The sequence below is a fragment of the Pristiophorus japonicus genome, chromosome 10 (assembly GCF_044704955.1).
Source record: "Pristiophorus japonicus isolate sPriJap1 chromosome 10, sPriJap1.hap1, whole genome shotgun sequence".
Classification (NCBI taxonomy): Eukaryota; Metazoa; Chordata; class Chondrichthyes; family Pristiophoridae; genus Pristiophorus; species Pristiophorus japonicus.
This window is the reverse complement of record NC_091986.1, coordinates 142,497,552-142,521,375: the sequence shown is the minus strand read 5'-3', so window position 1 is coordinate 142,521,375 and position 23,824 is coordinate 142,497,552. Positions and strand designations below refer to the sequence as shown.

Genomic DNA, 23,824 nt, shown 5'->3' with positions numbered 1-23,824 from the left:
AGGAAGAGTGGGTGGCATGAATAGGCTCACACATTGCAGGCCAGGCAGTAGATTGATTTGAAGGACCATGATGAATTTGCAGGACTTACCCTCTCCCTCAAGTGTGGGCCAAGCCTGTGCAGTGGTGATTGCTTTTTTCCAGGCAGGACCCATCAAAGCAGCGACCCTCTTTTCCAAGGGTGTCAGTGGGTGTAGATTTGCCGGGCCTCCTCCTGTTCGAGTTCTTTCCCTTTTATTGTGTGCCACCTTCCTCTGCAAAGTTGAAAACCTAACTTTTTAGAGAGGGTGTCTTTCTGCTGGGTGGGATATGCAGATGGTCACATTTAAATTGCAATTCCTGTGAATAAATGAAAATATTACTCACACTAACTATGTGACCAAGGTCATGCCACTTCTTTTTACACTGGCCTCCAGATCTCGTGGTGGTCACCATTGTGCAGTAATCTTCTGCAACTTGGTTCCAGTGTTTCATTTCTTTGGGTTGAACTTTTATGTGACCTCTGCTAGTGTCCAGCTCCTGCCATCTGTTCTCAATCACAGTAACTAGTGCCTCCACTTCTTCCTGTAAGAAATTTTTGGTCCTTGCACTGTGTTGCATCTTGTACTGCTGCAGCTGCGATTTTTCCAATGCCCGCACACACACTCCTTCTCACACACAACTGGCTCTTTAAAAATGGCTGACGCCCTACTGCGCATGCGCGTCCATTGCACGTCAGAAACGTAACTTTTTTTCCCCGTGCATGCGCAGAAGGTGCGGCATCATTTTTCTGCGCAGACAGCAGGCTCCACCCCCCAAGGTGACTGAACACGCTACGCGGTGCCAAATTCAAATTATAGATCAGGGAAACTTTGGCAAATTATTTCCAGCGCATTTCTGGCCTAGAAAATAGGCATAACTTTAGCAATACGCCAGAAAACAGGCTTTGGCAAAATTGAGCCCTAAATACGTAATCTATATAAATTATATATAAACATAAATGAACATTAAGTATAATTTATGAAGAAGACTCCGTAATATTGAATAGTTTGTAGGATATAGATGAATAAACATATCTGAGCTGTGTAAAGAGCAACCACGATATTGTTGATGTTATTATGCTGATACAGAACTTTTGCAAAAGTCTTCTCAGGGGCCAATCCCACAGTTCCATAATTAACACTCACCTGACCTTCTCATTCCCACCGTAGGACCAAGCCTCTTGTTCTTTTCCCTAGACCAGGCGTGATTTCCTTCCCCCTCTCCCCATTTCCTGGTACTCCTACTAACAGCATCATATTAATTATTTAATTCATTAATCCAAAAAGACAGTCAAGAAACAGGTCAGATGCTTACCCTGAGCAATAAGATCCCTTCTCAGCAATGGGTATAGGACTGGCTCAACTCCATCCATCTCTTGTATAATTAGTGTTTTCCCAAAGCGCACTGCCAGCTCTACTGCTGTAATGAAGTTAGAATCCTGTCCAATTGATAATACATGCAGACAATTGGTTAGCTATTTATTACTCAGGAATCATGTTTACAGTGAAATATGTGGCCCAGTAAAAGGAAAAGGTTCAATTTGTACTAAAACAACTGCATTACTTATTTGTGAATTGCTCATAAAGATGCCCTTGACACAAGCACATGTTTATTCCATGAAATGTGATATACTCTTCAATAAAAAGTTACCTATAACTTTTATACAAGCTGGTGAACAAAAGATTGTTCATGCCAATACATATATGCAGGCCATTAAAAACCTCCAAGGAAGTACAGTGGTAAACAGATTTCATTGTAAAATTTGTTTCAGGATTATATCAATTTGGTATAGTCATCCCTATTAATATGCAAGTTTACACAAAATTTGTATTTTCTGTATCATTAGGTATTGCATATGCAGGATATCAATTCACGACTTGAATAGCATTTAAATATTTTGATTAGCAGCTTCTGATTGCATTGTGATGCTCAAAAGGCTGAAATTCTGCGAGATCATCTGCAGTGCAAGTGCATTTTCCCTGGTGTAATGTATGCACCTGTGAGTATGCTCACAGGTTTGCAGTGAGTGGCGTAGTCTGTCACATGATGTTCACAGGACTCAATAAAACCCCAGTCAGTTGGGTCTAGGTCATCCACAATAAGGTATGCGGTTGTGAGCCTAGTGGATGAACTGGCAAACTTTTGTGAATAAACCAACTAGTTCTTAATAGTAATGTGTTGCTGTGAATTCTTAAGCAAAGAATCCATGAAGCAAATACATTACACTTGGTACATTTATGGCACACTGAGGCCCCTCATTTACATACTAGAGGTGTATTGCCAGTATGACTTGCTTCACCTGCTTGTAAGGTTTACACATTTTCACAAAAGGCACAGGAAGAGGCCACAAACTAAAAGTGATTTAAAAGAACTTTTGGGACTGCCTGGGTGGGAAAAAGGGCGCCAGCCTGGGGCAGGTGGTGACTCATCAACGATCGAAACAATCTCTGCGGTCAGGAGCTAGACCTGATTATACATAGGGACAAAGGGTTTGATACAATCGTGCAGAGGGGCCCCTGGATTGATTGGCGGGAGGGGGAAAAACAGTTCCCTAGGGAAACTACAAGTCTACGTAAAACCATGACAACAAAGGATCCCACAAGGTGCGCATTTTTAGAGAAGGGGGCACTAAAGATAGAGTTATCTTTTGCCCTGTCGACTCCGTGTGCAAATTGTGGCCACCCAAACCCATCACCACAGCAGTTCAAACACATCACCACAAACATTGAAACTGATCCAGACGCATTAACAGAAAACCCAGCCCAGTAGGAGATTTATTCATAAAATGGGATATATATGTACAAGCTGAGAGCAGCTCAACGGAACGGAAAGAAGAAAACAATGGAACGAGAAGAACGGAGTAGACCAGAAGGACAAGCAGGATGAGAAAGAGGGAACATCAGAGGGGAACAACCGGTCAAGGAACAAACGACCATGAGCCTACAATCGACAACAACAGCAACTAACTGGATGGATCATTGTATGATTTTGGTCAATTCTCTCAGAAGTCTTGTTCTGTAATTTTTAGTTGGTTTTTGCGTGATAAAACTAACAGTTGGGTTAAGCCTAAACTTTGCATTACGTGGAGTCCTTTCCTGTAATTCCTGAGATCGATGAATCAAAGTAGAATGGAAAGCGAACATCCTACATGCTGGAAGTGCAGAGATTGGGTTTCCTGAGCAGGAGCATCTTGCAGGTGCAGTTGTAGCACCTGCACTTCCTGTTCTTGGAAAGTGTTTCATTTTGAATTTTCTGCTTGGTGAGACAAGTCAGGGATCTGTCAGTTCCCAGGGAGGAGGGAGCACAGTTGCCTTTACTGAGAGTGCCTCAAAATCATGCTGAGGGTGGTGATGACAAGAGGGCATGCCAAGTCCTCCTCAGTAAGCTGTTGTCTGGGGTACCTGCGAAGAGGTGGCCAAGGAGGTAAATGCAGTTTCTGCAAATAACAGGTCATCCTAAATAAGTTTGTCCAGATTAATGACTGGTGCACTTATCTTTTTATAGTGTATTCCATTAGCATGCCTGTAACATAGATACACAGGCTTTCCCCTCAACTAGCTGCAGACTCACATGAGATATTTCCTTATCTTTACACAGTCTTTTGTCCTTTCTAAAATGAGGAAATGCAACCCAAATTCAGGTATGACACATCTTTCATCATCATTGTAATCCTCTCAGTGCTCAAAGGTGACATCATGTCGGACTCTTCCAATAACTTCTTGTACTCTTGTTTAGAAAAGCACAGTAGCCAATTGCAGAGCTAATAATCCTCAAGAAGCAATCAGCATCTCATCAATATGTTCACTGCAGGCAAAGAAAGCCCAAAGAAAGGCTTGGTATCTTTTTATGTCATACTGAGAGAGCAAAAGATGGCACCTCTGACAATGTCGCACTCCCTCATTTAATATTGAAATGAGGTTCCTGAATTCATATCCAACCCGAATTAGTAAACTCATTTACAATAGTCGGAGCTTGTCTCAAGTCTCTCCATTCCAGTACACAGTTACTGCATGCCGCCAGACACTCGATAAGGAATTTAGGCCCCGGGTCCCAAGTTTGATTTTTGGTGGTGTTTGACGAGGAGAATTCACCCTAATTTCACTTGTTTTCATGTCATTAATCGGGAGTTTGCTCGATTTACATTTGGGTACAAGTGAAGAGTTTTCAGAAAATTTTTTGCTTGAGACTAAATAGGTTGGTTGGACTCCATGTTTGAGTAGAGGGAACAGACTCAATAGATTAATGTTTTGTTCTATGCCTTCTGATATTTTTAAGTCAGATTTATTAAAGCTACACATAGTGAATACCATCATCATCATCACAGGCAGTCCCTCGGAATCAAAGAAGACTTGCTTCCACTCTTAAAAATGAGTCCTTAGGTGGCTGAACAGTTCAATACGACAGTCCCCGTCACAGGTGGGATAGATAGTCGTTGAGGAAAAGGATGGGTGGGACAGGTTTGCTGCATGCTCTTTCCACTGCCTGCGCTCGGCGATGAGACTCGAGATGCTCTGCGCCCTCCTGAAGTGAATACCATCTCTTTCTCAGATGCATTCTTTTTTGCTCAAGTAATTCCACATACCTTTCTTCCTTTTTCCTTAGTCTAAAGCAATTCTCAATGATTAACTTCCTTCCCTTCACATAATTAGGTTTCGACATCTTTTCGATGTATGCTGAGAGTAGTATTGACACTAACAAATAAATATTTAAGCATTTTAATGTAGAGCAGTGTATGACAGCATTTATTAGCTGAAACTATCATCGAGAAAGAACAAGTAAGAAATGAGTTCCAACATGTTCCAAAGAAATTTTTTCTACTGAAATATAGAGTTAATCTAATTTTTGTATACACAATGTAAGATAATTAACTGTAGTGCAATCGGAATTAATACCTGTTGGTTAATGATTTCCAGACGTGCCTCCTTCAAGTGACTCTTTAACCATTCTGTGGCACGTGAAGAAGGATCTATTAAGAATGGGCATATAGGACTCTGAAAGAAAAACAGCATCATCTTCTATAAAAGGAAATAAAATGCACAAGCATTTTTGCTCACATATTCAATACAGCGCGGTGATCCATGTTCTAAAAAATTACCCAAAAAATCACTGCTGCAGTTTTTCCCTCTGTTATAAGAGTGACCATCCATTAAAATTAAAATGTTTCACAGAATAGGCATTTAAAAGTTATATTTTAAATATTTCACCAATTATTTTAAGCAAACTGATGTATAATTTGTTTGGATGATTCAGCAATAAATGCCATGGGCTCAAAATTGGCCCACCCCTTTTTTCGGCGCACTCACCAGATATGCGCCATCTTTGTGGGCTGAAAAGGGCGCCGAAAAAATGGCCCCGATTCTGGTCGCTGTGTTGCCATTCCCGGGGCTTGGCGCGGCATGGCCAGTCAATTGGGGGCGGAGCTAGGGCCCTGCGTGAGAAACAGTGTCACCAGCTCTCCACATGCGCATTGGAGTGTGCGCGCATGCACAGTAGCTCCTCGCCCCCAACACGTCCTGCAACTTGTGTGGGAGGGACCCGATGCTCGCCGCTCCTATCCCTGGCCGAGTGGTCTCACGCACCGGCCGGGCCCACTGTGGAATGGAGGCTGATCCCGATGTTTACAAGTGTGAGGGTTGTGAAGCCGGGTGCTTTCTTCATAACAGTAAGTCGAGTCAGATATGAAAAACAATGCCACAAACGTGTTTCAAATGAAGAATTTGTCAACATTCCTCACTTCTTTAAGCAAAAAGTGCCAGGCAAGGCATCCTAAAGCTAGCTTTAGATAAGCTGAGTAGGAACAGGAGTGGGGTCAGACAGAGAGGATTCTTTGGGAAAGGATTGGAGTTGGGGCTGAGATAGGGCACCCTGGGACTGGAATCTGGACTTGCTAACTTCCCAGGCTGAGTTTTGATATGAAGGTAGAACTTAGTTTTATTTCTTATTTCTTCTTAAATGTTTTTATGTCTTCTTGAATGCTTACTACTTGTTGTGCTTTGTTTAGTGCTTTGCAAGGTCCTCTCCACTTCCCTTCCCACCCCTATCTCTGGCCGAATGGTCTCCGATGTACCTAGCTGCGCTGATATCTTAACTCTCCGCAAGGGTTTTCTGTGCGGCCACAAGTGGCCACATGCACTGGCCTAAGTTAGTTTGGAGTAACTGTTAGCTGTCCAAAGTGACTTAATGGCTAAAACGGGCATAGGTGGCTGGTAACACCCCCTTTTGAAAAAAAAAACGAAACTAAAAAAATCCTAACTAACTCACTTACACTGGCGCAAATTGAATGTGCAAAATGGGGATTTTTAAGATACTCCAGAAAAATCAAGTAGCTCCAAAAAAAAAAAATGAAGCAACTCCTGGCCAATTATGAGCCCCAAATCTTCCATGTTCCTGGCTACATTTTCTCTATAAAAACAACGGACGTAAAACCCCAAACACTAGAACTAAAACTGGCCATTAATCTTAGCAAACTATAAGGGGGAGAAATTGGATACCTTTGCACCTCCAGTTAGCCCTGCGACTGTACGTGCTGCTGACATCAACTCCCGCCATATTCAGCGGAAGTTTTGTGGCAGCGCTACAGTATTGCGGCCCGATCTCCTGCGCCCCGTAATCATGACGTCATCGCCGTGCGCATCGCCCCGCACCCGAAACCGGGCAAAATCACCAACAGCTGCAGGAGGCATGCATCAGGCGGCCAGCTGCTACCGGGGCGATGATTAAAGGCAAGGTGGCCGAGGTAAGTAAAAAAAAAAACATTACCTTTCTTGTTTGCGGGTTCCTGCCTGCGGTAATTCAGCCCGGCACTCCGCTTGAATGCCGGGCTGATCACATGGGATCACTACTACTTTGGTGGTCCAGGTAGGCGCCTATTATATTGCAGAGCCTACAGCCATAGCCCTTCCCTTTCAGAGAGGGAAGGAGCCATTGAATGTGGCAGCACTGCACGGCAGCACTGCTGTTAGAGCTCCAAGAAGGATGTGGAGTGCTTGATCGCTCCACTTCCTTCTCGGAGCACAAATGTCGAATTTCTTTAAAGTATGAACTTGTTAGCACCTAGCGCTAACTTTTCAAACTTTAAAAAATTAACACCCCAAATGGTAATGAGTTTCTCCCCTCCAAATCATTCTAATAAAGATTGATCAGCAGCATCGCCTTCCACGTGACATATTTTTATGTTTCATAGTATTAGTTATGTGAAAATTAAGTAGATAAGTTTGTTCATAATTAACTTTTGTTAATAGCTCATGCAATCTGACATGATGCTTTCATAGAAACACAGAAAATAGGTGCAGGAGTAGGCCATTCGGCCCTTCGAGCCTGCACCACCATTCAATAAGATCATGGCTGATCCTTCACCTCAGTCCCCCTTTCCCGCTTTCTCTCCATACGTCTTGATTCCTTTAGCCGTAAGGGCCATATCTAACTCTCTCTTGAATACATCCAATGAACTGGCATCAACAACTCTCTGCGGCAGGGAATTCCATAGGTTAACAACTCTCCGAGTGAAGAAGTTTCTCCTCATCTCGGTCCTAAATGGCTTACCCCTTATCCTAAGACGGTGTCCCCTGGTTCTGGACTTCCCCAACATCGGGAACATTCTTCCCGCATCTAACCTATCCCGTCCCGTCAGAATTTTATACGTTTCTATGAGATCCCCTCTCATCCTTCTAAACTCCAGTGTATAAAGGCCCAGTTGATCCAGTCTCTCCTCATATGACAGTCCAGCCATCCATGGAATCAGTCTGGTGAACCTTCGCTGTACTCCCTCATTAGCAAGAACGTCCTTCCTCAGAGTAGGAGACCAAAACTGAACACAATATTCCAGGTGAGGCCTCACCAAGGCCCTGTACAACTGCAGTAAGACCTCCCTGCTCCTTTACTCAAATCCCCTAGCTATGAAGGCCAACATGCCATTTGCCTTCTTCACCGTCTGCTGTACCTTCATGCCAACTTTCAATGACTGATGAACTATGACACCCAGGTCTCGTTGCACCTCCCCTTTTCCTAATCTGCCGCCATTCAGATAATATTCTGCCTTCATGTTTTTGCCACCAAAGTGGATAACCTCACATTTATCCACATTATACTGCATCTGCCATGCATTTGCCCACTCACCTAACTTATCCAAGTCACCCTGCAGCCTCTTAGCATCCTCCTCACAGCTCACACCGCCACCCAGTTTAGTGTCATCTGCAAACTTGGAGATATTACACTCAAATTTCCCTTTCATAAATCCATGCTGACTTGGACCGATCCTGTCACTGCTTTCCAAATGCGCTGCTATTTCATCCTTAATAATTGATTCCAACATTTTCCCCAATACTGATGTCAGGCTAACCGGTCTATAATTACCCATTTTCTCTCTCCCTCCTTTTTAAAAAAGTGGTGTTACATTAGCTACCCTCCAATCCATAGGAACTGATCCAGAGTCGATAAGACTGTTGGAAAATGATCACCAATGCATCCACTATTTCTAGGGCCACTTCCTTAAGTACTCTGGGATGCAGACAATCAGGCCCCGGGGATTTATCGGCCTTCAATCCCATCAATTTCCCCAACACAATTTCCCGCCTAATTCGGATATCCTTCAATTCCTCCTTCTCACCAGACCCTCGGTCCCCGAGTACATCCGGAAGGTTATTTGTGTCTTCCTTCGTAAAGACAGAACCAAAGTATTTGTTCAATTGATCTGCCATTTCTTTGATCCCCATTATAAATTCCCCCGAGTCCGACTGCAAGGGATACGCGTTTGTCTTCACTACCCTTTTTCTCTTCACACATCTACAGAAGCTTTTGCTGTCAGTTTTTATGTTTCCGACAAGCTTCCTCTCGTACTATATTTTCCCCCTCCTAATTAAACCTTTTGGCCTCCTCTGCTGTATTCTAAATTTCTCCCATTCTTCTGGTTTGCTGCTTTATCTGGCCAATTTAAATGCCTCCTCCTTGGATCTATCACTATCCTTAATTTCCCTTGTTAGCCACAGTTGAGCCACCTTCCCCGGTTTTATTTTTACTCCAGAACAGGGATGTACAATTGTTGAAGCTCATCCATGTGATCTATAAATGTTTGCCATTGCTTATCCACCGTCAATCCTTTAAGTATCACTCGCCAGTCTATTCTAGCCAATTCACGTCTCATGCTGTCGAAGTTAGTTTTCCTTAAGTTCAGGACCCTAGTTTCTGATTTAACTGTGTCACTTTCCATCTTAATAAAGAATTCTACCATATTATGGTCACTCTTCCCCAAGGGGCCTCGCACAACAAGATTGCTAATTAGTCCCCTCTCATTACACATCATCCAGTCAAGGATGGCCAGCTCTCTCGTTGGTTCCTCGACATATTGATCAAGAAACCCATCCCTAATACACTCCTGGAAATCCTCCTCCACTGCATTGCTACCAGTTTGGTTTGCCCAATCTATATGTAAATTAAAGTCGCCCATGATAACTGCTGTACCTTTCTTGCACACATTCCTTATTTCTTGTTTGATGCTGTCCCCAACTTCACTACTACTGTTTGGTGGCCTGTACACAACTCCCACCAGCGTTTTCTGTCCTTTGGCATTCCGTAGCTCCACCCATACCGATTCCACATCATCCAAACCAATGTCCTTCCTTATTATTGCATTAATTTCCTCTTTAACCAGCATCGCAACCCCGCCTCCTTTTCCTTTCTGACGATCCTTCCTAAATGTTGAATACCCCGGGATGTTGAGTTCCCAGCCTTGGTCACGCTGGAGCCATGTCTCCGTGATGCCAACTACATCATATCCATTAACTGCTATCTGCGCAGTTAATTCGTCCACCTTATTCCGAATACTCGTCGGATTGAGGCATAGAGCTTTCAGGCTTGTCTTTTTAACACACTTTGCCCCTTTAGAATTTTGCTGTAGTGTGGCCCTTTTTGTTTTTTGCCTTGGGTTTCTCTGCCCTCCACTTTTACTATTCTCCTTTCTATCTTTTGCCTCTGTCTCCCTTTTATTTCCTTCTGCCTCCCTGCATTGGTTCCCATCCCCCTGCCATATTAGTTTAACTCCTCCCCAACAGCACTAGCAAACACTCCCCCTAGGACATTGGTTCCAGTCCTGCCCAGATGCAGACCGTTCGGTTTGTACTGGTCCTACCTCCCCCAGAACCGGTTCCAATGTCCCAGGAATTTGAATCCCTCCCTTCTGCACCCTCCTCAAGCCAAGTATTCATCTGAGCTATCCTGCGATTCCTACTCTGACTAACACATGGCACTGGTAGAAATCCTGAGATTACTACTTTGAGGTCCTACTTTTTAATTTAGCTCCTTGCTCCCTAAATTCGTCTCGTAGGACCTCATCCCGTTTTTTACCTATATCGTTGGTATCTATATGCACCACGACAACTGGCTGTTCACCCTCCCTTTTCAGAATGTTCTGCACCCGCTCCGAGACATCCTTGACCCTTGCACCAGGGAGGCAACATACCACCCTGGAGTCTCGGTTGCAGCCGCAGAAACGCCTATCTATTCCCCTTACAATTGAATCCTCTATCACTATCGCTCTCCCACTTTTTTTCCTGCCCTCCTGTGCAGCAGAGCCACCCACGGTGCCATGAACTTGGCTGCTGCTGCCTTCCCCTGATGAGTCATCCCCCTCAACACTACCCAAAGCGGTGTATCTGTTTTGCAGGGGGATGACCGCAGGGGACTGCTGCACTACCTTCCTTGGACTGCTCTTCCTGTTGGTCACCCGTTCCCTATTTGGCTGTGTACCCATTACCTGTGGTGTGACCAACTCACTAAACATGCTATTCACGTCATTCTCAGCATCGTGGATGCTCCAGAGTTCATCTACCCGCAGCTCCAGTGTCGCAATGCGGTCTGTCAGGATCTGCAGGCGGATGCACTTCCCACACACGCAGTTATCAGGGACACCGGAAGCGTCCCTGAGTTCCCACATAGTACAGGAGGAGCATAACATGTCTCTGAGCTCTCCTGCCATGACTTAACCCTTAGATTAACCTAATTGGGCAACAGTTACTCACTGATAAAGAAAGAAAAAGATTTAAAAAACTACTTACCAATCACCAGCCAATCACTTACCCCCTTGGCTGTGACGTCACCTTTTGATTTCTTTCTACTTCTTTTTTGCCTTCTCTCCCTGCTGCAGCTGCACAAGCTCCGCCTCCTCCGACGCGTTGTCCTTTTTATAGGCCTCAGCGACGCACCTCCCGTGCCTCTCCACGCACCTGGAACTCCAGAGCCTCCTCCGACGCGTTGGGCCTTTTTATAGGCCTCAGCGACGCACCTCCTGAGCCTCTCCACGCACCTGGAACTCCAGATCCTCCTCCGACGCGTTGGGCCTTTTTTTCGGCCTCAGCGACGCACCTCCTGAGCCTCTCCACGCACCTGGAACTCCAGATCCTCCTCCGACGCGTTGGGCCTTTTTTTCGGCCTCAGCGACGCACCTCCCGAGCCTCTCCACGCACCTGGAACTCCAGAGCCTCCTCCGACGCGTTGGGCCTTTTTTTCGGTCTCAGCGACGCACCTCCCGAGCCTCTCCACGCACCTGGAACTCCCGAGCCTCCTCCGACGCGCTGGGCCTTTTCAATTCAAAGCAAGTTGATGTCACAATCAAGAATTTTTTTAAAATGTTGACCCAAGCCTTACTTTAATTAGGCTGATTTGAAATTTCAACCAGAAAGATATGATACTCCAAAGATGTATTTTTATTCTTTAAACAAATGAAACGAGCATGGTGTATTAAACTGTCGTAGAGCTGCACACATTGAATGACTACATCTGTCAGCAGACATTAATGTTCTGCTGCTGATGCAGCCCCACACTACAGCACAAAATGAATACCAATTCCACTTGCTGCATTTACTGGTCTAAGTAATTTTGTGGCTATTACCAATAAAAGGTGGTGTCAGCTTTCATAACATGTACAAATTAGATTTGTTACACAGGAAGTAGTGCATTTACATATGAAATGACAATATTTAGATTATTTCACACTAACATAACAGTGTAAAATAAGCAGGATCAAGCTGGGAATGGATGTTTGTAGTTGCATGCAAGGGAAATAGATGAACCCAGAAAAAATAAATCGCAAACACAATGAACTCTGACCCTAAATTTCAAAGCATTGGTCTACTTGCGAAGCAGGGAATGATGGAAAAAGAAAAAAAAATATGATTGACATTACAGAATTAATATGAATCAAACAAAAAGATGGAACTAATACAGAAATCTATTGCAAAATACAGAGCAGAATAATGAAGAAAGGAATACATATATATAATTTCACTTCACTATTGATACTGGATTTTTAAGTATTTTGTTGATATATCATAATTCAATAATCCTTAATTATTATATGTGCCACCAGGGCCCATCCAATAATAATAGCTGACAAACAAATACCAAATCAGCAAACTAAGCCTCACAGAAAGTATAATTTCTTATTTATATTTAACAGATGCAAGTGAACATTAATATTTTATTCAAAAATATTAGAACTGATTTTTTAAAGTTTTATTGTGGTATTTATGTGTATTAGTACTTTCGCTGTGCTATATTTTGAATAATGGCACAAATATCTGAATGCTGTACCACAGAGTGTACCTGACTTTCAAGAAATTGGCATCAATTGTAACCCTGGCATTTTTCAGGCGAGTGTGGTCAGGGAACAGGGCAAGGTAAAAATGGACTAGCAGGCCTAAGTTTGAGGCCCAGAGTATTTTAACTCCTGGGCCTCATCTGCATGTCGCCACTCAGCTGGTCTCCTGAAACGTTCAGAAAGTGGTAGGTGGCCAATGGGTGGGAATGGAAGTTCTGGCAGCTGGAAGCTGCAGCTGGCACCAAAGGAAGCCTTGTCGGCAAGCAGATAAATTGGAGGGAGGGGGTTCTGCCAAACTGCCCTCAACTGATGGGAAAACCACGCAGCTTCCCCATTCAGGCCCAGGTTAAAATGGAATTGGGGTCCCATTGACGTAATGGTGCTAAGAAATCCGATTTGTTTTAATTTATGAGGCACTTCATTATTTCCAGTCAGTGCCTCAGCCACCTAAATGCAGTGAACAGTTAAAATATGGCCAGCAGTCCAATTTAAAGGCTCCTAACCATCCTATTTCTGCTGAGTGAGTTGGGTTAAAACTTACTTCATTGTACTTTTTAATTAAGAACAGAAACTAATGAACAATTCATAAGAAACATTCCAATTATTCTTTTGTATATTTTTGTACACTTTTCCATTTCATTCTCTGTGATTGATGAAGCAAACAGGTTTAGTAATTGCAAGTACAGATTTAATAATGCAATACATTTTATATCATTTAGATCTTTACAAAGCTTACAAGAGCTGAATAAATAAGCTCAGAACACAGTTTGGTACACACAGATGTTAATGCTTTTCACTGATTAGAAAAGAGTCGATATAACAGCCAAAACAACTTGAACAAAATATAAAAGATGGAAAGCAGTTGAGGAATTTTATTTGTGTAAACTAAAGGTGTTCCAAACTTTATGTCTGCATTTTTTATTTAAAAAAAGCCTTGTCAAAAAGATATAATCAGAATTCAGAAAGAGTAAATCAAAAACTAAACACAAAAGACTCCATTTTGTATAGAACATTTTAATAAGGTTTATAATAAAGGTAAATGAGTTAAATTACCTGCAAGATGACAAGGGCATTTTCTACTGAGAGGTCATCTGAAGGTAAACCTTCACTCTTCCAAATCAACTGCTCACTTTCAGTGTAGAGAAAACGACGTAGATCAAATTCTGCTCAAACAAATACCAAGGCAATTACACATATGTGGACAACATATGACCCAATTTCATACATCCACCCTTACCCTTCCCCTCCTTCCCAGAACATCATTGGGTCCCCCTTTTCTTCACTTTCCAACCCACCAATCTTCGCATTCAATGGATCATCCTCTATCATTTGCGCCATCTCCAGCACGATGCCACCAACAACTACATTTTCCCTTCCCCTTCTAGCTGCTGTTCTCTTCTGAGTTTTTCTCAGCCAGAAAATACAGCAAAGAAGAAAAAAATGATTTCTCTCAGTTGCCAACCTGGTTTTCTAAGGACTGATTGTCTGTGCACACTGCAGTACATAATTGTTAAATCTGACAATTTAATCTCATCTGGCAGTTAGAATCATAATGATACAGCACACGAGGTCATTCAGACCACTGTGCCTGTGTCGACTCTTCGGTAGACCTATCCAACGAGTCCCACAACCCTGCTCTTTCCATTCAAGTATATTCCAGACCACAACTCGCTGTGGAAAAAAAATGTTCCTCATTTCGCCTCTGGTTCTTTTGCCTATCACCTTAAATCTATATCCTCTGGTTACTGACCTTTCTGCTACTGGAAACAGTTTCTCCTTAATCAAAACCGTTCATGATTTTGAACAACTCTATCATAGAAACATAGAAAATAGGTGCAGGGGAAGGCCATTCGGCCCTTCGAGCCTGCACCACCATTCAATAAGATCATGGCTGATCATTCACCTCAGTACCCCTTTCATGCTTTCTCTCCATACCCCTTGATCCCTTTAGCCGTAAGGGCAATATCGAATTCCCTCTTGAATATATCCAATTAATTGGCATCAACAACTCTCTGCGGTAGAGAATTGCACAGTTTAACAACTCCCTGAGTGAAGAAGTTTCTCCTCATCTCGGTCCTAAATGGCTTACCCCTTATCCTTAGACTGTGACCCCTGGTTCTGGACTTCCTCAACATCGGGAATATTCTTCCAGCATCTAACCTGTCCAGTCCTGTCAGAATTTTATATGTTTCTATGAGATCCCCTCTCATTCTTCTAAACTCCAGTGAATACAGGCCCAGTTGATCCAGTATCTCCTCATGTGTCAGTCCTGCCATCCCAGGAATCAGTCTGGTGAACCTTCGCTGCACTCCCTCAATAGCAAGAACGTCCTTCCTCAGATTAGGAGACCAAAACTGAACACAATATTCCAGGTGAGGCCTCACTAAGGCCCTGTACAACTGCAGTAAGACCTCCCCGCTCCTGTACTCAAATCCCCTAGCTATGAAGGCCAACATGCCATTTGCCTTCTTCTGTACCTGCATGCCAACTTTCAATGACTGATGTACCATGACACCCAGGTCTCGCTGCACCTCCCCTTTTCCTAATCTGCTGCCATTCAGATAATATTCTGCCTTCGTGTTTTTGCAACCAAAGTGGATAACCTCACATTTATCCACATTATACTGCATCTGCCATACATTTGCCCACTCACCTAACCTGTCCAAGTCACCCTGCAGCCTCTTAGCATCCTCCTCGCAGCTCACACCGCCACCCAGCTTAGTGTCATCTGCAAACTTGGAGATATTACACTCAATTCCTTCATCTAAATCATTGTTGTATATTGTAAATAACTGGGGTCCCAGCACCGAGCCCTGTGGCATCCCACTAGCCATTCTGAAAAGAACCCGTTTATCCAGACTCTCTGCTTCCTGTCTGCCAACCAGTTCTGTATCCATGTCAATACATTACCCCCAATACATGTGCTTTAATTTTGCACACCAATCTCTTGTGTGGGACCTTGTCAAAGGCCTTTTGAAAGTCCAAATACACAGTATCCACTTGTTCTCCCCTGTCCACTCTACTAGTCGCATCCTCAAAAAATTCTAGAAGATTTGTCAAGCATGATTTTCCTTTCATAAATCCATGCTGACTTGGACCAATCCTGTCACTGCTTTCCAAATGCGCTGCTATTTCATCTTTAATAATTGATTCCAATAATTTCCCCACTACTGATGTCAGGCTAACCGGTCTGTAATTCCCCGTTTTCTCTCTCCCTCCTTTCTTAAAAAGTGGTGTTACAATAGCTACCCTCCAGTCCATAGGAACTGATCCAGAATCGATAGATTGCAGGAAAATGATCATCAATGTATCCACTATTTCTAGGGCCACTTCCTTAAGTACTCTGGGATGCAACTATCAGCTCCTGAGGATTTATCAGCCTTCACTCCCATCAATTTCCCTAACACAATTTCCTGACTATTAAGGATTTCCTTCAGTTCTTCCTCCTCACTAAACCCTCTGTCCCCGAGTATTTCCGGAAGGTTATTTGTGTCTTCCTTCGTGAAGACAGAACCAAAGTATTGGTTCAATTGGTCTGCCATTTCTTTGCTTGCCGTTATAAATTCACCCGATTCTGACTGCAAGGGTCCTACGTTTGTCTTCACTAATCTTTTTCTCTTCAAATATCTATAGAAGCTTTTACAGTCAGTTTTTATGTTCTCAGCAAACTTCCTCTCATACTCTATTTTCCCCCTGCTAATTAAACCCTTTGTCCTCCTCTGCTGAATTCTAAATTTCTCCCAGTCCTCAGGTTTTCTGCTTTTTCTGGCCAATTTATATGCCTCTTCCTTGGATTTAACACTATCCTTAATTTCCCTTGTTAGCCACGGTTGAGCCACCTTCCCAGTTATATTTTTACTCCAGACAGGGATGTACAATTGTTGAAGTTCATCCATGTGATCTTTAAATGTTTGCCATTGCCTATCCACTGTCAACCCTTTTAAGTATCATTTGCCAGTCTATTCTAGCCAGTTCACGTCTCATACCATCGAAGTTACCTTTCTCTAAGTTCAAGATCCTAGTCTCTGAATTAACTGTGTCACTCTCCATCTTAATAAAGAATTCTACCATATTATGGTCACTCTTTCTCAAAGGGCCTCGCACAAGATTGCTAATTAGTCCTTTCTCATTACACATCACCCAGTCTAGGATGGCCAGCCCTCTAGTTGGTTCCTTGACATATTAGTCCAGAAAACCATCGTTAATACACTCCAGAATATCCTCCTCCACCATATTGCTACCAATTTGGTTAGCCCAATCTATATGTAGATGAAAGTAATGGTGAGTTCTATTTGTAAGGACCTCCCATTACTATCAATGACAAAACATAAATAAAAACAACACCTCACATATTTAAAATTAAATGAAATTGAATTAAATTGAATGTTTTAAAAGAAAAATGTTTATTTAATGTTTAATGCAAGCGAAATGTGAATAAGAGCCTTATGACTAGTGTAACAGAGGCAAGAACAACAGAATGTACTTTAGCAGAATGTAAAGCCACTAGACAAATTTAATATATATTATATTCACTTTGAAGGCCTGATGATTTCATCCATTCCTCTAAACTGGCTTTTCTCAGATCTTCTGGAGCTGCAGACAGATAGGTGATAAAGGCAGCAGCCAGTTGTGCTCTCTTTGGCAAAGTATTTAACTCTTCCGTGATCTCTGCTACCTAGAACAATTAAAGGAAAACAGCATTGATAATTCATGTTCTATTTTCTCCCTTTCTTTTATTCTCCTGAAGGCACAGTTCTAAAGCTACTGAAAACCCTCTAGCACATTGCCCAAGTGGTCATTCTTCAAGAGTGACGCCAGATAGTGACTAGCAGACTATTTGACATGCAAACCAGGAGGGTCCCGGCTGAGGGGAAAGCAGGGGGAGATGGGGGGGGCGGTTGGTAGAGTACAAAATCACAGCTGATCCCAATACCGTCTTCATGAAACATTTATACAGATGCAATTGCAAGTAGCGGGTCACTGGAAATTGCTAAGAATTTTTTTCCCCGCCATGCCCAGCAATCCTGAAGATAACTGTAGCAACCTTACTGCTGTCCTGGCTAAGATCAGTTGAAACCATTGTTTAACCAGTTAGTTATCGAACCTAAGGCCTTCGTAGTTTGTACAATTTAGTGTGATTTTGGGGGGAAAGCCTGAAAACAAAATCGACTTTCATAATATTAACATTTCTCAAAATAATAAACGAAGCTTTTTTTTTAAAAAAGAACAACTTTTCCATGAGCCATTTTTATATTGTCTGCATCAAGTTAACACCTTAATAGATAGCATTACTGAAGGATCTTTTCAGAAATCAAACCAGAGCCCTATCTGCCACTTGTAATGAACAGTGAGGTATCTGTTTTGACAATCTAGAATTACAGAACTTTGGGAAGTTTGCCAAATATTTAAATTGTTCAATTTAGTGTCCCATATGACTTTTGATACAAAAACTTGCACTTTGGAAGTACCCATAAAGTAGAGAAATGTCCCAAGGCACTTCATAGGGGAAGTGGCTGAAGGCATGGTTCAAGTAGTAGGTTTTGAGAAAGGCATTGAAGGTATCAAAGATGCTTAAAAAAAGAGAAGTTAATTCTGGACTGAGCGGACATGATAGTTGAAGGTTCTGCCACTGATGCAGCAGCAGAGAAGGGTCGGACCGAAGTCGGATGAGTAAAGTGTGTGGGTTGGGTCTTTGGGCTAGAGGAGGATACAAAAGTTTACAAAAGGATTTGTAATCAAGGTTGAACATTTTGAAGTAAATGCACTAGGATCAGGGATTTAATGGAGGTCAACAATGACAGGTTGATAGATGAGCAGGACTTAGTACCAGGTACAAATGGCAGGGTTCTGGATGAGTTAGAATTTGCATCGGGTGAAACTCAAGAAGCTAATCAAGAAAACATTGATGAATTGTAGCCCAGAGGTGACAAAAGCATGGATGAGGTTTAAGTAGTGAAGTCATAGAGCATTGGAGGTAGTACTGCAATGCTTTTGCTTCACAGCAATGCTGCAGTTAAAAGTTGCAATTGTGGTGTATGAAATGATACAATGAACTCCGTGCTGTGAGCCACTGACTAGGTGTAACCTGGTCAGTCTTTAATGGCTTCCAGAAGTGAAGATACAAAGGTGAAGTTCAGGTTATACACCGGGCCCAGCACGAGTGTACCTATGACCCTAGGACCTCCGATGGTAGTGCCCCCTGTTGGTAGGCAGACCTTATGTTCCCCCCCAGTTCTTGGCACAAGTCCATATTACAAGTTCAGACGGTCCGGTGCCCTTCGCTCCCTGGTTGACCGTCTCAGTACAATCCCAGTGCTTTCCGAGTCTCTCAAGACTTGGGGCTGGGCGTTGACCACAGTGGGTTCTTCAGATGGCTGGACGTGAGTTGGTTGGTCGTCGAAGCTCGCGGTGTCTTCTTCCAACTGTTCCGGTTCGTCAGTGTATCTTAGCTTGATTTGATCAATGTGTTTCCTGCACATCTGCCCATTCTTGAGCTTAACCATATACACCCGGTTACCTTCCTTATCCGTAACATTGCCCAGGAGCCACTTGGGCCCTTGAACATGGTTACGTACATACACTGGGTCATTTACAGATTATGTCACGTGACACTGCAGTACGGTCGGGATATCACTGCTGGCGTTGACATCGGGTTTCGACATGATCGTTAAGGTCAGGATGGACTAAAGAGCACCTGGTTTTGAGGTCTCTCTTCATCAATAGTTCCGTAGGCGGGACCCCGGTGAGAGTGTGTGGCCTTGTTCTGTAACTGAGCAATATGCGTGACAGGCTTGTCTGCAAGGAACCGTGAGTTACGCGTTTCAGGCTCTGCTTGATGGCTTGAACTGCCCGCTCCGCTTGACCATTGGAAGCGGGTTTGAACGGGGCTGACCTCACGTGTTTTATGTCGTTGCATTTCATGAACTCTTAAAACTCCAGGCTCGTGAAACACGGTCCGTTGTCGCTGACAATGATGTCTGGCAGAACATGTGTGGCAAACATGGCTCTCAGGTTCTCAATGGTGGCAGTGGAAGTACTGGATGAAATGATCACACATTCTATCCATTTGGAGTATGCATCCACCACCACAAAAAACATTTTACTAAGGAAGGGGCCCGCAAAGTCGATGTGGATTCTAGACCATGGTTTGGATGGCCATGACCACATACTGAGCGGAGCTTCCTTTGGGGCATTGCTTAACTGCATGCAAGCGCTGCACTGATGCACGCATGACTCTAAGTCCGAGTCAATGCCAGGCCACCAAACATGGGACCTGGCGATGGCCTTCAGCATGATAATTCTGGGATGCATACTATGTAACTCCCGTACAAATCTTGCCCTGCCTTTCTCGGGCATTACAACACGATTACCTCACAGTAAACAGTCGGACTGGATGGAAAGCTCATCTTTGCGACGGCTGTACGATTTGGTTTCATTACCCATATCCTTGAGGATGGTTGACCAGTCCCTGTTAAGAACAGAATGTTTTACAACCGATAGGGTGGGATCCTGGCTGGTCCGGGCCTTAACTTGTTGAGCAGTGACAGGCGACCCTTCACTCTCAAAGTCATCCATGACCATGAGTAGCTCTGTGGGCATTGGCATTTCCACCTCCAGTGTGGGCAATGGTAACCGGCTCAATACATCAGTGCAGTTGTCGGTGCTTGGTCTATGGCGAATGACATAATCATAGGCAGATAATGTCAGCGGCTACCTCTGGATGAAGGACGATGCGTTAGTATTGATACCTTTATGTTCCGAGAACAACGATATAAGCGGTTTGTGATCGGTTTACAGCTCGAAGCGAAGCCCAAACAGGTACTGGTGCATTTTATTTAACCCCATAAACACATGCTAAAGCCTCTTTCTCTACCATGCCGTAGGCTCTTTCCGCCTTGGACAGGCTTCGAGACACGTATGCAACTGGTTGTAGTTTGCCTAACTCATTGGCTTGCTGCAGTACGCAGCTGACTCCATAGGATGACGCATCACAGGTCAAAACTAGACGCTTGCATGGGTCATACAATACCAGTAGCTTGTGGGAACACAACAGATTTCTAGCCTTCTCAAAGGCTCTGTCTTGATGTTCGTCCCACACCCAGTTGTCTCCTTTCCTGAGCAGCTTGTGCAAAGGCTCTAATACTGTGCTCAATTTGGGTAAGAAGTTACCAAAGTAGTTGAGAAGACCCAGGAACGAATGCAGCTCCATCACATTCTGGGGCCTGGGCGTATTTTTGATTTCTTCTGTTTTCACGTCTGTAGGCCTGATTCCGTCTGCAGTAATCTTTCGTCCAAGGAATTCCACCTCTGGTGCCAAGAAAATGCACTTCGAACGTTTCAGCCTGAGTCCTACTTTGTCCAGATGACGCAGAACCTCTTCCAGATTGTGCAGGTGCTCGGCGATGTCACGACCTGTGACTAGGATGTCGTCTTGGAATACCACGGTCCTGGGGATAGATTTCAATAAGCTCTCCATGTTTCTCTGAAATATGACTGCTGCCGAATGAATGCCAACAGGGCACCTGTTGTAAATAAACAGTCCTTTGTGCGTGTTGATGCACGTATGTTTCTTTGATGATTCAACCAGTTCCTGTGTCATGTAGGCTAACGTTAGATCCAATTTGGTGAACGATTTTCCCCCAGCTAGTGTTGCAAACAGGTCATCAGCTTTCGGTAGCGGATACTGATCGTGTTTCGAAACTCGGCTGATCGTGACCTTGTAGTCTTCACAAATCCTGACCGTGCCGTCGCTCTTTAACACCGGAACAATGGGACTGGCCCATTCATGAAATTCGATCAGTGAGATGACCCCCTGGCGTTGCAACCTGTCCAATTCGAACTCAACCTTTTCTCTCATCATGTGCGGAACCGCCCTGGCTTTATGATGGATGGGCCTTGCATCTGAGCCAAGGTGAATCTGCACCGTGGCTCCCTTGAAGCTGCCAATTCCCTGTTCAAACAGTGAGGGAAATTTGCTCTGCACTTGAGCACACAAATCATCATCCGCTGATGACAAAGCTTTGATATCGTACCATTTCCATTTTATTTTCTCGAGCCAACTCCTGACGAATAATGATGGGCCGTTGCCCGGGATAATCCATAATGGTAGATCATGAAATGCTCCCTCGTACAACACTCTTACTGCTGCGCTACCGATCACTGGTATGAGCTCTTTGATGCAGATACGCAACTTCGCATTTATCGGACTCAGCTTGGGCCTCTCTGCCTTGGTCTCCCACAGCTTTTCGAAAGTCCTCTGGCTCATTTTCGATTGACTCGCACCCGTGTCTAATTCCATGGATACCGGCACACCATTTAGTTTTACCTCCATCATTATCGGTTGGCTCTTTGTTAGGAACGCACGTATGCTATACTCTTCCTCATCGGAGCTCTCAAATGTCTCGGGCTGCATCACCAGATCGACACTGAATTGATCATCATCCACGTGGTATGTTGCAGCTCATTTACTCCGCTGTGGACATGTCCGCTGAAGATGCCCCGTCTTCGCACACCCTCTGCATACATACTGTCTGAAGTGGCACTGATGGGGTCGGTGATTGCCCCCGCAACGCCAATACGTTGAGCTTGGATTTGCACCTGATGGTGGGCTTTGAGTGGCTCCCGTTCTCGCATACGCAGTCGAGAAGGCCTTCGATGGTGAACTTTGAGCAGCTCCCGGCCTTGCAGATGCAGTCGAGTCGGCCCTGCCATGTGCAGCTCTGCTGGCCGTCGATATAATTTTGTACACAGTACTTGCCGTGGAGTTCTTGTTTTGTCGCGATATCTGCTTCGTGCTTTTCTGCGTGGACATGCAAGCCTGGGCGATGGTGATGACCTTGCTGAGGTCCGGCGTCTCCTCAGCGAGCAGCTTACTTAAGATTGCCTCGTGGTTGACACCGATCATGAAAAAGTCACGCAGCATGTCTTCCAAATTTGCAAGGCCCTGCAAGACGTCTCTGGTCGGCAACAAATGCCGCTACGTCCTGGCCTTTTGGACAAACGTGTGTCTAGAAGCGATATCTGGATATGAGGATTCCTTCCGTGGGTTTAAGGTGTTCCAGAACTAGAGCACACAGTTTTTTGTAATCCTTTTCTGTAGCAAGAGTGGGTGAGAGCAGATTCTTGATGAGTGCATAGATCGTGGGGCCACAGACGGAGAGAAGAACTGCCCTGCGCTTCTCTACATCCTTGTCTTTGTTTTGGTCGTTTGCCACGAAATACTGGTCAAGGTGATCCGTGAAATCTCCCCAATTCTCTCCCTCATGGAATCTCTCGAGACTTCCAACAGTACTCGATCGTGCTGTGCTCGCCATACTTTTGTGTGGGTTCGTATTTGCCTCGTCACCAGTTGTGGTGTATGAAATGATACAATGAACTCCGTACTGTGAGCCAGTGACTAGGTGTAACCTGGTCAGTCTTTAATGGATTCCAGAAGTGAAGATACAAAGGTAAAGTTCAGCTTATATACCAGGCCCAGCACGAGTGTACCTATGACCCGAGGACCTCCGACGGTAGTGCCCCCTGTTGGTGGGCAGACCTTATGTACCTACATTACAAAGTCACACTCCAGGCAGAGACTCTCTAACAGGGAATGCATGGGGAATTTGGATGCACAGGTTAGTAATGGGACAAAAAAAATTCCTGCAGAGGCCCCTGACCTGTGCATCTAAATTCTTGATATACAAATCCTGCAGGAAAACTTCCACAGGCTGATCTCTGGTGTCAGGGGTTTGAGATGTGATGAAAGACTGTCAGTCTGGAAAGGAAGTGCCAGAAAGGTGATTTTGAGGTTTTTAAAATAGTAAATGGGATGGAAAAGGTCAATCAGGAATACTAATTTAAATTAAATTGTGGGAGTAGAGCAATGGGATGCAATTTCAAACTAAAGATAACTTTAGGACTAATATCAGGAAGCTTCTCTTCATGCAGAAAATGATCAACATTTGGAATAGAGTGCTGGAAGCAAAAACCGTGCTTGCATTTAAGAAACAATTAGATTCTACAACTGTAGGATGCTTCTGGATTAATGAACTAATTTGGGACGAATGGTCTTCCTCATCTGTAATTATCTTTTTAAACTTGTCACACTGTAATACCAGCACTGCAGGGATGATATAATAACAGTACAACAATTTTATATAGGCAATTTGCATTATAAAAATGGAAATCGGAATTTATAATGGCCCTGAATTTCCGGCCTTCCGGGTCCGTATGGA

General features: G+C 43.9%; 1 protein-coding gene across 3 annotated transcripts in view; it reads right to left on the bottom strand.

Moving 5' to 3' along the window:
- Positions 1–23,824, bottom strand: part of dync2h1 (dynein cytoplasmic 2 heavy chain 1) — a 994,370-nt gene that overhangs the window by 578,808 nt on the left and 391,738 nt on the right. For all 3 annotated transcript variants that reach the window (XM_070892150.1, XM_070892151.1, XM_070892152.1), the window contains exons 63-66: positions 17,142–17,283; positions 13,662–13,771; positions 4,912–5,010; positions 1,334–1,457 (exon numbers count right to left, since the gene is read on the bottom strand). In XM_070892150.1, coding sequence (XP_070748251.1) covers positions 1,334–1,457; positions 4,912–5,010; positions 13,662–13,771; positions 17,142–17,283 — 475 coding nt within the window. The remainder of the gene's footprint in view (positions 1–1,333; positions 1,458–4,911; positions 5,011–13,661; positions 13,772–17,141; positions 17,284–23,824) is intronic.